The 20,492-nt window shown below is 35.8% G+C and overlaps 1 protein-coding gene across 8 annotated transcripts in view; it reads left to right on the top strand.

Moving 5' to 3' along the window:
- The window catches only part of TASP1 (taspase 1), an 88,663-nt gene that overhangs the window by 28,599 nt on the left and 39,572 nt on the right, over window positions 1-20,492 (top strand). For all 8 annotated transcript variants that reach the window (XR_012651615.1, XR_012651614.1, XM_075035476.1 and 5 more), the window contains exons 8-10: window positions 6,057-6,163; window positions 13,928-14,047; window positions 14,981-15,059. Coding sequence is in view for 6 of the 8 variants with exons in the window: in XM_075035476.1 (XP_074891577.1) it covers window positions 6,057-6,163; window positions 13,928-14,047; window positions 14,981-15,059 (306 nt within the window). In the remaining 2 variants the exon portion in view is untranslated. The remainder of the gene's footprint in view (window positions 1-6,056; window positions 6,164-13,927; window positions 14,048-14,980; window positions 15,060-20,492) is intronic.

The following is a 20,492-nucleotide window of genomic DNA, read 5'->3' as shown; positions in this document are numbered from 1 at the left end:
AAAAAAGTGCCTTAGTCTTGCATTCTGTTCTGTATGTACAATTCAGTAGTTTCAAGGACTCCATGAATAGGGCAGTTACAACTTTCTCTCTAATAATTTTTCTTTTACCTCTGTTCTCTGGATCATTTCTAATGGGCTGTGAAAGGAGACTACAAAAAGTTCTGAAGAACTGTGTAGAATGGGGAATACAGTTGTCTTTCATTTACTTAGCGACTGCATCCTTATATAATAGAACTTTCAAGATTTTTGGTTAAATTTTTACTTGTACATAGTATAACGGTAAAAGGAGTTACGGGAATGATCAGACTGCCAGAGTGCCAACAGGATTAGTACAAGAAACGAGTAAACGATGTGAAAGTTTTATGGCAAACAAGTGGCACACAGATGGCATTTCTGAACTGACTCAGAGACCAAAGTTCTCTTTCTTCCACTGACCCGCTTGCTGAAAATTACTTTCTCATCTCTTTCTGTTAAGTGGTGGTAACGATGTAAAAAGCCTGTATAAAAGCTGTATATATTGTCTAGCCATGATAATGTAGGAGATAGATCTTGTGCTAATGAATTATGTAATGAAGCTCTTGTGGTCCTTTCTCATCAGGGTACCCAGTAACACTGGAACCTTTTGAAAATGGGAATACCTATAACAGTCTTACCTTTGAGCAAGACGTGCCTGTGAGATTTTTCTCCTGCATTTATAGATAATACATCATATTATCAAGCACACTTTCTGACACTACATCCACTAATACCAACCTCTCATGCAGGCGAGTGGTGTTGAGCAGGAGCTACTGCCACCTGTTCTGTGCTCAGCCACTGAGCCTTCTCCACAGCAAACCCCTACACTTGTCTCAACTTCTACAACTCTGCTGTGACGAAGTATTCTACCCAGTGCTTCCACTGTCTAGCACAGGTAGACCCAAAATGCAGTGCATTTAAGTACAAAGTACATGTGGGTAGCTCCTGTTGGTACCTTGCGGGGTTGAAGGGAGAATGTGGAGGACTGGGAAGATGTTTTCAGGTCCTTGAAGATTATTCGTTCTTAAAGAGGCACCCAGTGCTGCATTGCAGGGACATGTGATAAATACTGAGCTTTTAATAATATTGTAGTTCTGACATGCTTCTCTTGTCAGTTGTTACATGTCTTTAATCTGGATGAGGCCTGAGCATGGCATTTAAACACTAACAGACAATCATTTTGTGAAGCTGTGGGGGTTTTTGTTCTTTTTTTTTTTTTTTCTTCCTCTCCCAGCAGCTCTGAAGTAACTATTTATTACAGTATATGCATAAATGAGAAAGCAAAACAGAATGGCTGGTTGTACTCTGTGGCTTCCGAGACACAATTCTTTTAAGAATGAGTTTGGGCGTACATGTTATTACTGTGTAGGGTAGTAATTGGCAGGGACTTTTATCTGAAAGCACATATTTGATTTTCATCTGAACTTTTAAATTCTTGAGGAAAATTGAAGGATGTTGTACTAATACCTTTCCATAGATTCTGGCAACAATATCTCTGGGCTGTGGTCCAAGAATTTTTCAAACTAGAATTCCATCTACTCCCACACCTCCCTTTCTAGCTTCCTCCCCAGCCAATAAACTCTACGTCTCTTGCTTCCCTTTCTCCTTGGCCCAGGCAACATCAGGCTGATGTAGCTATATTGCATTTGTTTTAGGAAAACATGCCTGTCTTCAACACTGTTGTGTCCTTTTCCTCTTCTCAAGCTTGGAATATGCTGTCTTGTTGGGGAAGGTGAGAGTGGTTTTTGTGCTGTCATTTAGGACAAATGAAATTTCTCAGCATCCTTGCACCATGAAGTTGAGGTTTTGTTTTAGATTGCATGTGAATTATGAACTTAAACTGTGTGTAGGCATTTTCTTTCTGTGTATAGTTCTTATTTTCAAAATAATTTTTCAGTGGGTTATTTTTCCATGTTGTGTATGCATCATTAACCAAGCACACTTGAATCCTGGATTTTTTTTTTTAGTTCATAAAACGTTTCATTGAACTTGAAACCCTATAATATATTCTTTGTCAAGGATCAAGCTTACAGGATGTTTTCAGAAAAGTTTTAATTTCATCTTTCATTTGTTTAGCCTGAAGCTCACTTGTGTTTTCTTGTTTCTTTTGTCACTAGTAGAGCAAGACAAAGCAACCAGAGTACTAGCCAGTTTAATGACATTTATAGTGGTTTTACATAGATAGAACATCGCAAAGGCAGGAATAAACAGAGGGCAGGCAGCCTTTCACTCGCTATTAGTCTTTATTCCCTTATTCTGGGAAAAAAAAATCTGAGATTCAAGACACTGTTTTTAACTGATCATCTGAAATTGGGCATAAATCTGTCAGAGGAAAAAAGAGAAATTGCTACATTTTGTTTTACAAACTGGTCCTTTGTTTCACATTTCTTTGGTCACTTTGGAGGTATTAGCTATTTTATCCTGCTAAGAGGAATTGATAATCACTGATAATAATTATTTTCCCTAAATAATGAAAGGCAATTATTCATCAGTCCTTGCTAAAACAAAATCTTCAACTTTCAGATGAAAGTTAATCCTAAAAACTATTCTGAAGTTGAATGTAGCCTGAGCACAAGAATTTCTACTCTAGGGATGTCTGAATAGACTTTCTTTCCCTCAGAGTATGGAAAGGTATGACATTTCATGCTAAACTGAATAAAACTTGAGAGTGATTGAGTTAATATATTAATTCGTATAAGTAACTCTGGGAAGGGAGGTATGATATTAAAAAACCTACCCTCCTCCACCTCTGAAAAAGGACTTCCCCAAAACAATCCCCTTCCCACCCCTCACAAAAGACCTTCAGCTGCTCCTGGTAAAAATTCATGTCATCTGGAAGTATGGAAGCATGACTGGCACCTCTCTAATATCTCTCTCTAGCGTAATGGTATGAAATTTTCTATGTGAAAAGTATTACCCTATCTGTCACAATAGGAGCTGATGATTAAGTTTTGTAGATATTGTGATGAAGGAAGCTGGGTAAGTTTGTGTATTTTACTAGGGAAACATGGTAGCTTCCTTGACCTAGACTGTTCTGTGTTTGTGCGTTTTAGTGTTATATTCCTTAGGTATGGTGGTATCTGATGCATAGGGATAGGATGAGAGAGGACTAATGTAAATTAGAATATGTGAGATTTTGATTAACTTAAAAAAAAAAAAAAAATCTTTTTTAACATGAAGTTGATCAAATACTGGAACAGGGGCCCAGAGGAGTTGTGAAATCTCCATCCTCGAAGGTATTCAAAGCTTGAAAAGTTCCTATGCAGCCCTTTTGAATTGGACTTCCTTTTCCTAGGAGGTTGGAGTACATGACCTCCCAAGATCCATTCCAATCTACATCTTTCTATGTTACTAGAAAACTTTCTTTATCTGTCCGTTTGACATGGTCTAAGATAGGCAAAAAACACATGCCGCAGTATCTCCTGGGGCTCTGGATATCTGATCATCCAGTGAAAGAGTCCTTCATGCACTGCACCACTTCTCCCACATATGAGACTAGCAAAGTAAGAAAAGCAATAGAGAGAAAATGCATGACAAGTCTTTACCCCAGCACACAGTTGAAAGGCAGTTGCGGTACCCAGGGATTGAAAATACTTCTGACACCTGAGGACTAAGTACAGTTTTTTGTTAACCAAAGTCATTGCTTTGTAGGGTAGTCATCCGTTCCATAAACATGGACAAGGTGGTACATTGCTAGCCTAGTTTCATACTTGGTGTTTCTTATTGCCTAGTAAAATGTATGCTTCTGCTAATAATGACCAGTTTGCCACCCTATTTTTCTTAGCATACTGATACCGCTTTGAATTAACAATGCAGATCAGAAGTTACTGTGAACAATTAGATCCTTCAGAGCAAATCTTTGGGTTTTTACTTGTTTTGGAAAGACAAATAGAATCTTAAAGCACAAGGTAAAATCTGAAAATTGTTTAATTGCTTAGCTAGAGACTAAGGATTTCAGTAAATGAAACCTCTCTCTTAAGCTTGGAGAATTTCATACATTATGGAAAAAATGACAGGATAAGTAGCAACCAAGGTATAGTTGGAGTGATGATGCTGAGAGGCTGTATAGCAGCACTTTGTGTAGCTGGCAGGGCAGCTTGGAACTAGCCCATGTGTTCGCTAGTTTTGATGTGATCTTTGTGCACATATTTGAACTGGTGAACATGCAAATACTGCAGAAAGTTTCAGGACACCACTAGCATTAGATTCTGGACTATAAGGAGAACTTCTCATGTTCAGGTTTTCACATATGGTCTCCTGCACCCTCGTATTTGTCTTTCTTCTCTAGGTACACCTTTTTTCTGAATTGGCGGGAGACAATGGCAGCAGTAGATAAGAGGCTTAGGTATATTTATCTCTGTGTAATACTTTGTGTAATACTTACTTTTGATGAGTACTAAGGCCAGGCACCATTCCTACTCATCCATATTGTGGCTCTGCCCATAGGTATTAGCTATATTTATTGAGGTCATGTCAACTTACAAGTCCTCCTGTTTAAAAATTCTGTTAAAAACAATGTGCTGGCTTGGTTTATTTTGGGGCGCTTCTGTTTAACAAACTTTTCATCTGTGTGAGGTTTTTTTGTTTGTTCCTCCCCACCCCCAATTAGTACTAGACTTGAATGATTCTTTGCCTGTTCCCTCTTATAAAGTGTTGTTTTTTTTTTACCTCTTGCACCTCATTTCAAACATAGAAATGTGTTGTCCAAAGTAGCTGCATTAATCAGCTCTGTGTGGTAGAAAGAGTTCTTTTCTTGGCGATGGCAGATTAATATGTGTTTACAGTTTTAAGAAACTTGTATTCATTAGGTTTTTGGAGATAAATGACAGCTTTCTTGTTACTTTAGGTTATATACTTGAATAACTGTGGTAGTTTAAGGTGCAGTTTTATGTACTTGAAAACAGGTTTAAAGGAGAGTTCACTAGGTGATTTTGGCACCTGCATGGGGAAGGTTTCAAAGAAGTAAAATGCTGACCGTCTGTGTACTTTGAGAATTGTAAATGAAGGCTTTGTGTTCTGTTGGCTCTGCAATATTGATTTTATTCATAGACTGTATTTGCAGCTGTTCCAGCCATCTGAATAATGGTGATATAGCTGTATTGAGAATTTAATTTAAAATTATATTTTTTCAGATTTTTTAAGTTCTAAGATTAAATGGGAAACCTGTGCTTTTTAACTTCCATTGAATTTGACTTACCTGTGTATACTTCTGCCCTCCTAATAGCTTGATTTTGCATGACTAAACAAGTGACAAAAGACATTTTCCCCCCTCCTCTTTTCTCTACATTTCGAAGAGGATGTTAAAACAATCTGTGGGTAATATTAAGTCAAAACTAATTTAAACTAACTATGTCAATATCTGCAATTTTTTCATGAACTGAAACTTCTAAAATAGGAACATGTCATTTTGGTCTCTTAAGCATAACTTTTTTTTTTTTAGTCCACTTTAGAGAACACTTGCTTTCTGAATGTGGGACTTAGATGTGGAAAATACATGTTTGTCTTTTCAAGACCTAGGTGGTCTTTAGACTGTGTTGGATTATGGAACATAAAAGTATTGCTAGACCATTGTGTGGCTTTAAATATATGGGTAAACATACAGATATGCAATTAAGGTAATAAAATAGTAGCCTAATTTTATGGATATCAGAATGAGCTCACATGGTATCTATTTACTTGTCAGCAGTCAAAAACAATAATTTTAACACAAGCCACTTATTCCGTTCTCTTCTGTGCAGTGCTGCTGCTTTGCCAAACAGAGAGATATTTAGACCAACATAGCTTCCATATGTGTTCAGTGACTTGTTTCTACTAGATATTTTACCCATGACTGTTGCAGAACAGTAGTAGAACTTTTTCACTTAGGAAAAGATGTAAACATCTTGTACTGAAACTTAAATACTTAATTGTTGACTTTTTTATTGATGCTTTTTGCATCAGTAAAAATGTGGGGGATGAGACTTCCAAAACATCAATTTATCAATGTTTGTTTAAATTAAGTAAATTTTACTTAGTTAAATGCTTTTGAACTCTTTTTGTAGGGTTTAGCTTAGCAGCTTTTAAGAGGAACAAGAGGAAGCTGGAGTTGGCCGAAAAGGTGGAAACAGATCTCATTCAACTAAAGAAAAGACGACAATCAAATGAAAAGGTTAGTTCTTGGTTAAAATTTTGTTGTGTCATCCTAAATTTACAGCTGATTTCTAATAAATTTCATGTCATATGTGATGAGACTAATGTAGCATCAGAAGCCACTTCTCCTTGACCATCCTAATGTTTAGATGATGCAATGATAACTTAGTGCAATTAAAACTTTCTGCCTTGCTATTTGAAAACCAGCCTGTCACTTTGTATCTTATTTGTGCTATGAAAAATATTTTGCTCATTTTGCACTGGAAATATGACAAATGTAAACACAAACAGATATTTACTGAAACATTTTCTTTAGCTTGGGATCTCTGTCACTGTTTCCCACTTTTTAATGTTTCCTGAGCGCACTGCATTATGGAGCTGGAATTGGTGAAATTTGAAATATCAGGTAGGTAAACATGTGCATCTGTGCATGCATCTAGCATTGACCTGGCCCATATTACTTTTACTACAAAACTAGTAGGATTCCCGCTGTTCTCCTCACTTTTAGTTTGAATTTAGAGCCTTTGTTACCATTTGAGAATGTCAACCACAGTATTTGTGTTTACTGTTGAATATCAAAGTAGAGCTCATTAATTTAAATGCTTATGCTTTATTTGGGGCCTGTGGGCTTTCAGATTGGCCATTTCTCTTTGTTTTGGTAAGCTGACTGACCACTGCCTTATGTAGTTGCATATGTTGATATGAATAACGTATAAATCCCAGAGAATTTGCAAAAAAGTTTATTCTCTGTAGTCTGTGCAAGTGCAAACCAGTGATAAATTATACATTTTTCGTCTGTGTTCTTAGATAAGAAGTTTTCCCTAGCAGGGTGCTAATTTTTCTATTTTCAAGGAGGTATAAGACATGTAAATAAAGTAAGGGTAGAGGGGGGGGAAAAGTTAGTTATTCGTTTTGGAACTTTTCCTGTTTACAGAACTTCACATACCCCCCTTGTGAAACTACAGTGTTAAAACCTAACTGAGGGAGGAGGGGTCTCTGTACAGTATTGATGTTCGTGTAATAAGGGGCAAGTCAATGCTTGAAACATATGCCAATGCATGAGCTTACCGACCTGCAATTTGAAATTTCAAGGGCTCCAGAGTCATGTGCAGCGTTTGTGGGAGACCCCCAAAGGCCAATGATGGTAGGTAAAGGAGGTGATCAAATAGAACTCTACTCACCGGTAAGTAGTCCAGTAACATAACACACCAGTTTTGTCAACTTTCTGGGCACATCCTGTCCATGGAGGGGGGATGAAAACCAAACCATGCTCTTGATGTGGACTGCTTGTGTTATCCACAGAGTGTAAGGTAATTGCAGCCTTGCAGGAAGTTGAGGTTTTAGAAATGAAAAAAAGTAGAATAATTCTCTCTAAGCTATTAGAAAAGGGTCATTTTGCAAGGGTAAGGCACATGATCCGTCATCCCAAAACTCGTACTGTCAAAGCTGAGCTTTCATAAAGGGTTTACAAATAATTGTTTAAAAAACATTTAAATACTTGAATAATTAAAAGTTAATCTTCTGGACAAAGTCAAGCTTTAATATAAATACTCATTTAATTTTATTTGCTGTGCTTCTCTGGAGCTGATGATGGAGCAGACCTGTCCCTTTCAGCAGGACTTTGTAGCTGTTCTGTTGTCTAGTTTGACTTGCCTTTTCCAACCCTATGCTGCAGATTAGCTTATATGCCTCTGTTGCCAGTACTGCACAGTTGTAAGTTCTGGTCATTTGTTTGTCTATGAAGTTTTAGAAGTTGGGAAAAGAGCAAGGTAGAAAGGTTGTTAATGAAGTTGAAGTTGAATAACTAAAAGGCCTATGTGAAGAGATAGTAGCTGAAATTACTTGGAAGTTTTAGCTGCTGATAAATTTCACCAGCTAAAAATAAACATACAGTTTTAAAAATTACTTTTCAATAAAAGTTAAATTATACCAAGCTTAAAAAGAATGAGGCTGTTTAATAAAGAGTGTATGGAAAAACTAAGCAGTGTAACTTACTGAAGGACTTTATATCCTGAGTAAATGGAATTTTCTTTTTGCTCTGTTTTTCATTGTTTACCCAGTGTAGGATTTGTAGAGTGTTATGCAATTGCACACAGGAAGATCCTTTAATAACTTCACTGAATTTTGAAGGTGTGAAGATTGGGACTTTTTTTAATTTGTAGTGACTTATATATTGATTTACATAGTTAAGAAATCATTTTTGTTTGTGTGTGAATTAACTAAACATATTCATAGGGGCCTGGCTATGATGTGTTAATTCAGCCAGATGCCATTCTGAAGTTCTCACCTCAAGCACCAGTAAACATCAGAAGTAAATGTTTGTCGTCTTACTGTTAACCTGTCTTCTACTAGAGGAAATGATCATTGAAAGTAGCTTAGTAGAGTTTGGCTAAAAGCTCTATTTTTTAATTTGTCTTCTGCTACTACAAATTTTTTTTAAAGCTATGCTGAAGTTACTTGTGAGAGGAGCTGTCCTCTCCTTGGTTTGAATAAGTGGCACTAAGAATTTCCAGTGCACATGGATTTTTTTATAAGTTAGTGTTTATAAGTTAGTTTTTTATAGGCTAGTTATATAACTCCATAAATAACATTATTTAGTTTGAGTTTTAAAACTGATTTCGTTTTTATCTAGTTTAACATATGTACTCAAGTATGTATACAACAGTTTTAATTATATATATGGAATCAGCAGTTTCATATTCTTCAGTTACTGTATTGAAGCAATAATGCTGAACATACTTAGAAAAGAAAAATACATCTGTCTTTGTTCAACAGAAAAACATTCTTTGAAGTATTTTGTGCATTATAATTTTTGTCATTGATCATCTTGAATGTACCACGTGAACTTTTAGCCAGTGCCAGCTTGAACTCTTTGGGTGAGCAACAGTCAATGCATAGCAATATGCATCATTCCCATTATATGTGGTGAATTTTAATCACTTAGCTTTTTCCTCAAATCAAATTTTTTATGGCTGTGTGAAGGTAATTGTAGGTGTAGCAGTTGAATATGGCAATCGTAGTGTCTGTCTTATTTATTCTTGCAGTTTGAAAAGGAATTTGAATTTTATGCATTTCCTTTTCCTTAAAAAAGAAATAAATTTTCTGTTACGCATCCACGCTGAAATGGTCTTTGATGATGATAATACTTTTTAGACTTCCAAAGTATACTTCAAAATCCATTTAATGTGGGAAAAGAAACCTAAATATTTTTCATCCATTCCAGTTAAAATAAAAACAAACCAGCAAAACTTCCCTGTGGAATACAGTATGAAATAAGTCCCTCATCTTGAACATGGAGGTCAGACAAAATGTTCTGTTTATGTACCAGACAACTATTAAACTGGAAAGGCTAGGGTTGTTTGTCGATCTTTGTATGATTAGACTGTAACTGCCCCTTTTCAAACACATGAACGTTGTACCAATCATGCATACTTTTGTCAAGATTAGATTGCTGTGAGAGTACATCATGCTATGCTCTCAGTTGCCCTAGAGGATAGTGTTTCTAGAAATTGGTATGTATGAATTGGTCTCAGTGCTTACAGAATAGTGACATTTTCCCTTGACTCAGATGAATTTATAAGAATTTCCTTACAATACTTTAATAAAATGTTGCTTATAAGATTGCCTCTCACCTCGTTAAATACTGCTGCATCAAGAACACCTTAAGTCTGGGATTTTAAAAGATGTTATTTTCTAGATAATGTTATCTACTTGTGTGCTTCTCTCTGTTCCCACTTGATCTGTAAGGGGCCAACGTGGGATATACTAGAAGATTTATGTGTTGCCCTGTTGTGATTTGAGTAGGAGGATACTGTAAAAAACCATATTTTTAGAGGAACCTACTTGACCTAATTATCATCAAATATAAAGTCCTATTTATTTGTGTGGATAGTTGGGTAATAGCATATAGATATTAATTGCTTCAATCTGATTCATTTTGCATTTGTCAGTTATGATACTTGGAGGTTAGATTTAATGGTAATTACGTTTTACCATCTCAAGCTGAGAGGGAAAAGGCCCTGTGTGTAGATATCTTTCAGCAGGCACTGGGTAGAGCTCTCCTAAACTGTTAATTCCTTCCTTAGGGGCTTGTAGAATGATGACTATTTATGGGGTTTTTTTATGTGCAGAAGCTGGTAAGGATGAGATTTCTAAAATACTTGATAGAAGTCTGCATTTGTGCAGATGAGCATATTCCAGCTTTGTGTGCATGTTCTTAGCTAAGTTTGAATATTTGGTCCATGATTTCATGAAATTAACTTCCTTTCCTGTTGCAAGGTGCAAATTAAGTCAGTCATGTGAGGCCTTACTTTTCACATTGACTTTAAGTTGTTTCCATGTAAAATATTAACTACATAATAGATTTTATTTAGGTTGCAATACTACATTGTTAAAATCCCCAAACTGCTTTTGCAATGGATGTGTTAGTTTAAGTTATTAGCTAAAGTCAGGTATCGAATTTCTTAACAGATATCACCAAGTTATAATCAAGTTTCCTTTGGAACTTGCAAAATTTTTAAATCTAAGATACGTAAAAAGATAAGGGCAAGGAAGGTGGATCTTGTTTAGTCCCTGTTAGACCCATATAGAATTTGGACTTACTTTAGAGTTCATGAATTGTAGTGTTTAACATATTTCTTTTGATTGTCTTGATACTAGCTTGATGGGATCCTGTATTTTTCAACATTTATATGGTTTGAAGAGATGAAATGTGTGACAATGAAAGTCTTCTCATCAGGTGCATTCTTCCTGGAACTCCTCAGGCGCATAATGCCTTTTTGTATGGAGAAGTAAAGAAAGTTCCTTTGTTAAATTGAGACGAGCTCTTCATTTACTGGTTCAGAAATCATAGGGTTGTCAATACAGTTTACATATGTGGAAAAATTTTAGTACTGAACTACAGAATTGATTCATGGTGTCACTTCTAAGTATATGAAGTCACTAATGTTGAAATGGGAGCAAACATAAAAATAGGTCTAGAATAGATCTGACAACATATTTTTCCCATTGGATATGGAATAGAACTGATCCTCACTGATTTTCAGTTCATTGAGTAAGGATAAATATAGCATCAGCAGTGATTCTTTTTCTGATCACAAAAAAACCCCAAACTTATATTACTGAGAAGGAGTATATGGAATTCCTTTGCTTCAGGGATACAGATTTCCTTCAGAAGGTTATGTAGGCCAGGTTAAAAAAATACTTCCCTTAGAAAAGGTTTCCAGCCTCCTAAGTTGCCCCATCTAAAAATAAAACAAGCCAAAGCAAGCAAACTATACTGAATTGACAGCGAATACTTATTTGAAATAGATCTTTTAAAGGAAATAATGGTGAAGAAATTTTCCATGCAACATATACTTGTAAATGCTTGTGGGTTTTTGAATAAAATACCTTTTAAAAAAAGAAATTAGTAATATAGCTACTGAAGGCAAATATTTTATGCATGTGAGAGCTAATGCGGAAGATGGATGGCAGATTGAGCAAATAGTTTTACAGGTGCTGCAAAGGAGGCTGCAAGCATTTTTTTCTTTGCTGTCAGATGATATGGAAAACATGCTGATCCACACTAAGCCTCATGCTTCTAAATGTATTTCTGTTCATTATGGGAACCCCAAGTGTTTGACTTAATATGAATTAAGATTACACAGGTGGCCTTAATTCTGGCATTTCCTAACTTTGACAGGGTTGATTTTCATATCTGTAGTTGTCTATTAATCAAGTTGTTTGTTGTGGGTATAATTTCCTTTGATAAAAGGCGGCAGGGGATAGACAACAAAATCTGCATCATATTAGTAGTTGTTCTCTATATAGAAGTCATAGGATCTTAGGAAAATTGACATTGGGAAGAGCTTTAAGATCTTGAAAACCACCAAGGATGGGAGTCTGCACCTGCAGTGAGCAGCCTGCTCTGCTGCAAGATCTTTTCAATCCACTGAATAGTATTGTTCTAACTGGGTTAACAACACCTGAATTACATTGTGGCTGGCAGTCCTGGGAGATGTGGAATACATTTGCCCATGAAATGTTAAGGAAGGGTTCCTTAATTTTCTTTTGTCTTTGCAACTTGGAAGGGAACTTGCTATTTTCTTATCCTCTTTGCTCCCTTCCTCAAAATTCCTTTTGCATCTCCTTCTCCTACATTCCCTGATCCTGGTTTTTACCTTCCTTTGCTTTTCAACTAACTCTTCTTCCCAATGCTTGTTGAGACTCTAGTTCTATAATTTTTCACCTCTCTTTTTCTAATCAGTTATTCTGCTTTACTGTTAGGCCATCCTTCTGTTTTAATATTGAATATGGTTAGTGCCAGGTTCTGAGTGTAGAACTCGTTCAGGAATATCTAGGTGTAGGTGAAGAGAAGAAATTTGCCGTTACTCTGGGTAAAAGCCAAGGATGACAGTACTGCTTAAGAGTTCCAGTTGCTTGAAAAAATACTGTTGAGCACTGTAGTGCTGCATTGCATATTTTTCCTTCTAAGACTGGTGCAGTATTAACTCAGGTGTTATCTTTTAAATCAAGTCTGGCCAGAGTATCATCAGCATGAGTCACCTAAGAGTTCTGCTTGACAAGTGATATCATATGCCCAAAGAAATTTTAATAGGTGATGGGAACTTGATAATTTGAAGTTGAATAGTTGGGTGTAGATTTTTTTTCTTTTTCTTCCTCCCTCTGGATCCCAGTCCAAAAAATATGCATTTATATGAATAGCTTAACATCCTTTGCATTTATTTGCTTGGGTAAGTTTATGTAGGATTTTTTTAATGCTGCTAAGTTTTTATGTAGGAAAGATTGATCAGCTTAAAGGCTTGAGGGCTTGTGCAACAGCAGTGTTCATCTGTGGAGTATGTGATGGATGATGTATCGGTTGTGTTTATTCATTTTATTTTATGTACGCTGCATGGTGTGTCCCATCAAAAGTATGTGATTGGGCATGAAGTCAGAGTGCGTTGGCCTGGGTTCTGCAGAGAAGGGAATCTATGGCAAGCCTAGGCAGAGAGGAGAGGACTGCTCTTTCTCTTAGAGTGACTGAATGTGGTGTATTAAGTAAGGGGGGAAGAACAGAAAGATTCAGGATTAGATAGCTGAAGTGTTTGTGAGACAGTAGGCAGAGGATGCATTCCTTGCATCAGGAATGAATGCTGAAAGACCCCTGCTCTTAGGGGAGCAAATCTGACTTGGAAGCAATGGAAGTAAGGATGCTTTTCTAGTGACCCAGAGGGAGAACGAGTCTGGGAGAAAGAATCTGTCCTGGGGAGATTCCTTCTCAAGGCTTCTATTTATTGTCTCTCAGAATATCAGAATTTTCTCTTTACATGGTAAGCTGCTTCTTGTGGATATTTTTTTTTTTTTTTAATCATACATAGCTTTAAAGATCAGAATCTCTGAAAATGCCATCTCAAAGCTTTTGGGAAAGGCCTTTTGATAGGGCCTCTCTGGAATGAATTGCTGAATCATTTCTTAGTGAACAAGTGCCCACCACTAATAAAACGGCATTTTTTGGCACTTTTGTGAGTAAAGGCAGGTAATCTAAGCATTGGGTGAGTTCTGAGGTGTCTATTACCTTCTCGTTTCCAGAGAAGTTTTCTTCAGGTCCTGTCTGAGGCAAGAAAGCATATTGGGAGGATTTATGGCAGGACAATTGGTACAATATGCATGAATAGCAAATCCATTTTGTTGATCGGCCTGCCACTTGGTTTTGTGCACGTTAGTTTCCACACTGCTGAGAAGTATAACCTGACTTTAATATGCTATTTTTAGTAGTTGTTTCTGTTTGTGTGTCCTGCAGGAGAATGACTCAGGAACATTGGATACAGTTGGTGCAGTGGTTGTTGACCAAGAAGGAAATGTTGCTGCTGCTGTCTCCAGTGGAGGTTTAGCACTAAAGCATCCTGGAAGAGTTGGTCAGGTGATTATACCTTTTTAGTTGGGAATGATTGTTCAGCAATTGTGACACTAAGCAAGAGCTGCGATAGTGAACTGATGTTCTCCCTTCCTTCCTGTTAAACTCTGGAGGCATTATCACTTCATTGGAATGCAAGTTTTGTTTTTAGTGTCCTCCATCAGTGTTATAAAACATTGATAGGTAAAAAGTTGTTCTGTAGTTAGTTACCTTTTGCAAGAACTGTTAGTAAGTTAGTTTCTTGAGCTTAAGTACTCTTTAATACCACAAATAGTCTCTTAAATGCTTAAGAGTGTTTTTAAATAAGATTTTCATCAACATTTAGGGAAGCTGTCCGAATTAATTTTTAAATCATCTTGTGGATTGGTAGAAGTGACAAAGGTATTAAAACAACACATCAGATATAGGCATTCCTTACTGTTGTTAGGTGGGAGAATTTTGAGGTACATCGGCAATGTCATACTCCATTGCTGTACAGCTGTATTTTTCGTTGACTTTTGCCACTGTCCTAAAAGCAGTTCTCTTTTGAAGTCTATTTAAGATTTTCCTTTGGAATAGCAGAGTGAAAGGGACTTTATATAAACAGGCAATAGCAGGCATTATTTTGTCTTTTGATATCTGTACCCTCATTTTCTGTGAAGTTAGGTTAGAATATCATACATCTATGATAATCACTCAGTTCTGAAGAACAGTAAAAGAAGATGGAGCAAAATGGTTTAGAATTGCAATTTTGACTGTTATGATTTTCTTATTTATCTTTTGTATTAATACTTGGATATTTCTTTTTTGTTGTTGTTGTTGATTTGGGTTTTTTCATGTTGTGGGGTTGTTTGGGGTTTTTTTGGGTTTGGTTTTGTTTTTTTTTTTTTTTTTGGAGGGAAGGAAACAAACCAAAACCCTTATATACTTAAATTTATGAAAGATGCACTTTTTCCTTAGGCAGCTCTTTATGGTTGTGGCTGCTGGGCTGAAAATACAGGAGCTCATACCCCTTACTCCACTGCTGTGAGTACTTCAGGTATTTGCTACTTTTATAAATCTTTCCAAAAGTTGCTATCTTTCTCCATAATTAGTTTACAAATTCCAAATAAAGTATTTCTATGAGTGGGGAATTAAAATATTAACATTATTTCAGACTACATTCTACATGTGTATAATTTATTTGCATATAAATACATATATATTATACATATGTCAGATACATATATTATACATATGTCAGTATTGTCTTGAAATCTATGAATTAGTCTCCATCTGTTGCTTACATGGGTCATTTTACTTAAAAAAACCAAATTAACAACCATGTGAACTTTTATTCTGTTCAGAAGATTTTGTATTGCACTGAAAGGATGTCCTCTATTTCTTAGGTATTAAGTGACTTGTTTTCCTGTAAAGAAGTGCTGCTATAAGCCTAATACTGTGTTAAACACAGAATGCTTGTGACTGGAAGCCTTCTGTAAGGGACTAAGATAACTAGAGGGCTGTTTAACATAAGAGTGTCCCTTCGATACAAAAATGCTATAAAATTGCATTTTTCCCTCCAAAAATATTTTAAGTACTATTTTAAGTGGATATTTAAGTGAATTTGTTCTTCATCTCTCTTTTCTTCTCCAAAGGAAGGGGAAAAGGCAGAACCAAATGACTAGAGTAAGTGTCTTCCAAAACATTTATTTAGAAATTGTGAAAGTAACATAAGAATTAGGGTAGCTTGTCTTCCATTTGGAAGTCTCAGGATCCTGGACACACAAATGTATTTTGTTCATGCGATGCCTATCAGCCAGCTGCACACAGAGCTGTTCAGTCAGTTAGTGTGCTAAGCACCAGAGACATCAATTGTAAAACCAAGTTTGTCAACAGATCTGCTAAATGTAACAGGACTGAAGAAATAGTAAAAAGTAGAATAGAGAAAAAAACCAAACCAACACCAAACAACCAAAAGATGACTAGGAAAATAGCTCATACTGCAATGTAAGATTTGAGAATGTAAGACAGGATGTTTTTAACTTGTCAGGAACAGACAGTGAAAAGATAATTGTATTATACAATACTGGATGAATATTCTAGAACACAAAAGCTTTAAGGTGAAGTTATGCAGGAATTACTTTTACTTTGCAACTCCCACGTAAAAGCAAGTGAAAGGACTGCATTTAGTCTTTTCACCGCCCCTCCCGGTTGTATGAACTCCAGGACGTTTGAGACTCCAGTCTCAAATGGAAAAACTACTTGTAACACTTTTTCATAAATGCTTATGTCAGGATGCAAAATTTATGATTTGGACTACTGCTTAATGGTCAGAGTTATTAGTGTTCAGTATAGGGAGAGATGAAAAAAATCTGCGGAGTTCACATTTAGGTAAACTATATCCCAAGAGTACTGCAGAGTTAGAATCCTGTTGCAGAAAGAGTGGGAGGAGCAAAGTAACAGGGTGTAGAACTAAAATTTGACAGAGGCTGAAGAGCATCAGAAACATCCTGTGTTGCTTTTGAAGTCATATATCTTTCTAATTTCCCCTGTATTTAAGTCTGTCTTGCACTGTTGAAAATTTGTGTAGATGTTCACCCTTAAGTTCAATGTTAGTAGTAGCAATTGTCCTTTTTAGTACTTAGGTAAAGGTAAGTTCTACTGAATGCAGAAGTGTTGGAAGATCTTTCTACTCAAGGAACACCATATTGATTTTCCTTTAATAAATGCTTGCCTATGTAAGCAAATCTATTTAAATAATGCAGTATTGCGAACCATAATAATTAGCAAGTATAAGTCCAATATTAGAGAACGTTTACAGAAAAGCTGAGAAGGACACCTTTATTTAACTTTTTAAAACTGTTCTTTACAAAGTCAGCTGAATTTGAAGTCTATGCAAGTACCGGCAAGCATCCTGATACACTTAAAGGAGATGTCTGGGTTTAATGATGGCCTTAAATAGAAGCCTCATTTCTTTTTGCTGGTACCAATTTTATATAATGGTAAATACTTCAGTGTTATACTATTTATAACTATCACACACAAACATATATATATATGTGTGTGTCTGTGTTTCTTTGGTTCAAATCTTGTAGTTTCCATGACATTACATTAATACCAATCCCAGTTAATTGAAGGAGACTGCGGGCGGTCTATGAAGCATGGCCATCTGTTTATTCAGTGATTTGAAATTCAGACTAGCGGTGTTTAATTAAACTCTTGTTTCTGGTTTTCCTTTAAAGTGTGTGTGTGTGTGTGTGAGAGAGAGAGAGAGAGGGAGATAGAAATGTTTACAGGAAGTGAGAACCCTTCAGTAATCAATACCATTCTTTTTTCCATTTTCAGAAGCTCATAATGTTTTATTTTATAATGTAATTTATGTTTAGTGCAGTTTTAAAATATATTGATGCCTGACTCTTTTTTAAAATATTAGCATCCAACAATGTGATCCATGAAGTTAATTAAGGGGTAGAGGGATGGAAAAACTAAGTTATAGAAAAGGTTGAAAGAATGAAACTTACAACTTGGCTGGATCACAACAGGAGATGGGAATGGGGGCATAAACATCTGCAAATATTTAAAAGGTGAAATTGCCAAGGCTAAGCAAGAAAATAGTATGTTAACATACATTGTTGTTGGATAAAATGTTTAGAAAAAAAAGGTACTACCTAAATTCTAGAAGATGCCTTGATTTGGAAAGCTCTAAGATTGACAGTGCTTCCTAAGAGAAGGTATGTGTGGTCACTTGGTGTACCTAAAATACTAGACTGTATTTGTAATAGTGATTATACCCCCCTCTTGTAGGTTTCTAAATTGGTTTTGTGTGGACATATATTTAAAAAAACCAGCAACATATGAAACTTGCATGTTATGTATAAATAAAAACTGTGGGTGCATGCACATTTATTTCATGTTTCACTTTACATACAGACATACACACTTGTATGTAAAAACATTTAAAATATGTACGTAACATAACTGAAATTTACAATCAGTTTAGATTTCTGTGGTTTTCACAATATAACGTTTTATTGTTTTAATTTCACTTGTCTCTTCATTTTAATTTGTCTTTAAGAGGTAAATTTGGCATAAATTTATCCTAACATTTTCTACAGGGAATTTATTTTCTGTTGTATAGGAGCAGAAAAAAAAAAAGGAGGAAAATTAGGCTTTGGTTGCTGTTGTATATTGAGTACTGTATGTGTTGACTTAATATTTATTGTTAAATGACTTCACTGAATAGCTGATTCATCAAATCATATTTAGAATTTAAAAAAAAATTGAAAAGTTTAACTATGATTCCCTTAAGGCTTTATTGAAAGTATGCTCAAAATTATTAATATATATTAAACCAAATAATTTTAACTGAAGGATTCTTTGGGAAATGAAAGGTTTCACCTTTGTGCTGGTTTAGACTTTTTAACTTTTATAGTGATAGCTGGGGATAGAAATTCAAGCCTTGAGAGTTTGTTATATCAGGCTCTATATTCAGCCTTCAAGTAGGATGTTCTTTGACATTAGTTTTCTACAAGCAATTTTTAAGGGCCAAGTTTTGTAAACTATTTTGATTCCATCCTTAGGAAATTACTCATGTCTTTGGGTTTTGGAGGCTTTGATCTGCAAGAGATTGAATGGGTTAGGGAAAACCTCTGGTGTGGGGAAAAGAGAGTTTGGAACAGTAATTCAGCGTATACAGAATACAGACTCTTGCATATGGAAATCCATGTGCAATTGGCAGGAACGTAAGAATGGGCACACTGGGTTGAATCAGAGCTCCAGATAGTTTGGTGTCCTGTTTCAGACAGACGGTTTTTGCAGGTCTTCAAGGAAAAGTACGGGACTGGGAAAAGCACCTTCACTGTGTTATCCAAGCTTCTAGCAATTTGTGATATTGGGACTTTGTAAGCTGGAGATATCTTTGTTTTTAATAGGTCAGGATGAATTTCTCAAGATTTCTCATTTCTTTTTGTACTTAGAAGACCAGTTATTAAATTTTTCTGGGAATGTTTTTCTTATTCTGTGATGCTTTACCTTTTAGAAGCTTTCTTGGAAAAAGGAAGGTGTTAGTTTAAATGCCACAGTTAGTAACACAGTAGGTTTTATTCTTGAATTTTTATTAATTTTGTTCTAAAATCCTTCTACTGAAGCTTCAATTTGAGACACATCATTCAGTACCCTCCTCATTAAAAAAAAAAGGGGGGGGGCACACATCACCATAGAAGTACTTCATTAAAAGTACTTCCAAATTCATGTAGCTTTCTTTCAATGGTCATGTATTATTTGAAGACAGGCTTTTACATCTTGACCTTCTGTTGGCCCTGTGGATGCTGGCAGGCTTCCTGCTTTTGCCTGTTCAGGGAGGATTTGGTATTAGTTCCTATGCCTTTAGCAAGTTGTTTCTCAAATGTTTTTGGCCATTTTTATCATGATTTTATATTGAATGTGCCAAAGGTGGTGGTTCTGAGCTTGTTTGGGCATGACTTCAACTTTTTGAACAGTATTTTCTTACCTCTAACAGTCTCTTGGCCTTGTTGTTTAGCCACACTGTCTTTGGTTTTATTTTTTTGGCTGTTCAAAAGTTACTTCGTTTATAAAACACAGGATATTGTAAAACTCATATTTTATGGCCGTAGTTTAAGAGGGGGTGGGACAACTGAAATCAGAAGATGAAGACTTTCTAAAGACAGAATGGGGGAGATAGTAGAACTTAGGAATGACTGTGAATATAAAGGGCCTTAAATTCAAGGTTTATTCTGTAACTCTCAGTCTAAAATTCAGTTTCTGTGTAAACAAGTAAAATCTTTCTGATTTTTTTTGGTATAAATTTCTGGAGACATTTCAATATATGACCTCTGAATTACATGAAAATTAATATTTATTTTTTTACAAAAAATACAGTTGTGGGACTTTATTGGCAACTGAAGGATAAACATTACAGGAATTCTGTAAGTATCTCAAAACCAGTATTAAAATTCAAGAAATTCAGAGTGTTGCAGTTGCAACCATAGCTAAGATACTGTGCAACCTTAACTGTGACATCTAACAACATAATGCAAGTGCCATACCATGCAAGACTGATGGTAGAGACTGAATGAAAGCTTGTTAAATGAGATGAGCATTACCAGTGGCCTTTATTTAGTGTAAATGTAAGTAACAACTAAACTGGTTTTTGGATCAACATAGTAGAAGCCAAATCTTTGGTCTTTAAAAGCTCGTGCATGCACATGTGCACGCGTTTGCACATGCACACAGACAGAAACAAAACAGCCTCCCCTTTAAGCGCCCCCACCACCTCCCAGAAAAAAAGAGGCCACAATCACACTCCTAAGGCCACTTGGAACTCTTTGGTGAATGTTTTTCATTGGTATATGAATGTAAACACTGGAAGATGGGTATTATTTGGAGGGAAAACATTTGTGAACAAAACCTGACTGCAGGAGAAACAATAGTCCATTTTTTGGCTGTACTTTAAGAAAACATTTCCTATTTT

Source organism: Buteo buteo, chromosome 9 (assembly GCF_964188355.1).
Source record: "Buteo buteo chromosome 9, bButBut1.hap1.1, whole genome shotgun sequence".
NCBI classification, from domain to species: domain Eukaryota; kingdom Metazoa; phylum Chordata; class Aves; order Accipitriformes; family Accipitridae; genus Buteo; species Buteo buteo.
Note: the sequence above shows the minus strand (reverse complement) of the source record. Positions and strands in the feature narration are given on the sequence as shown.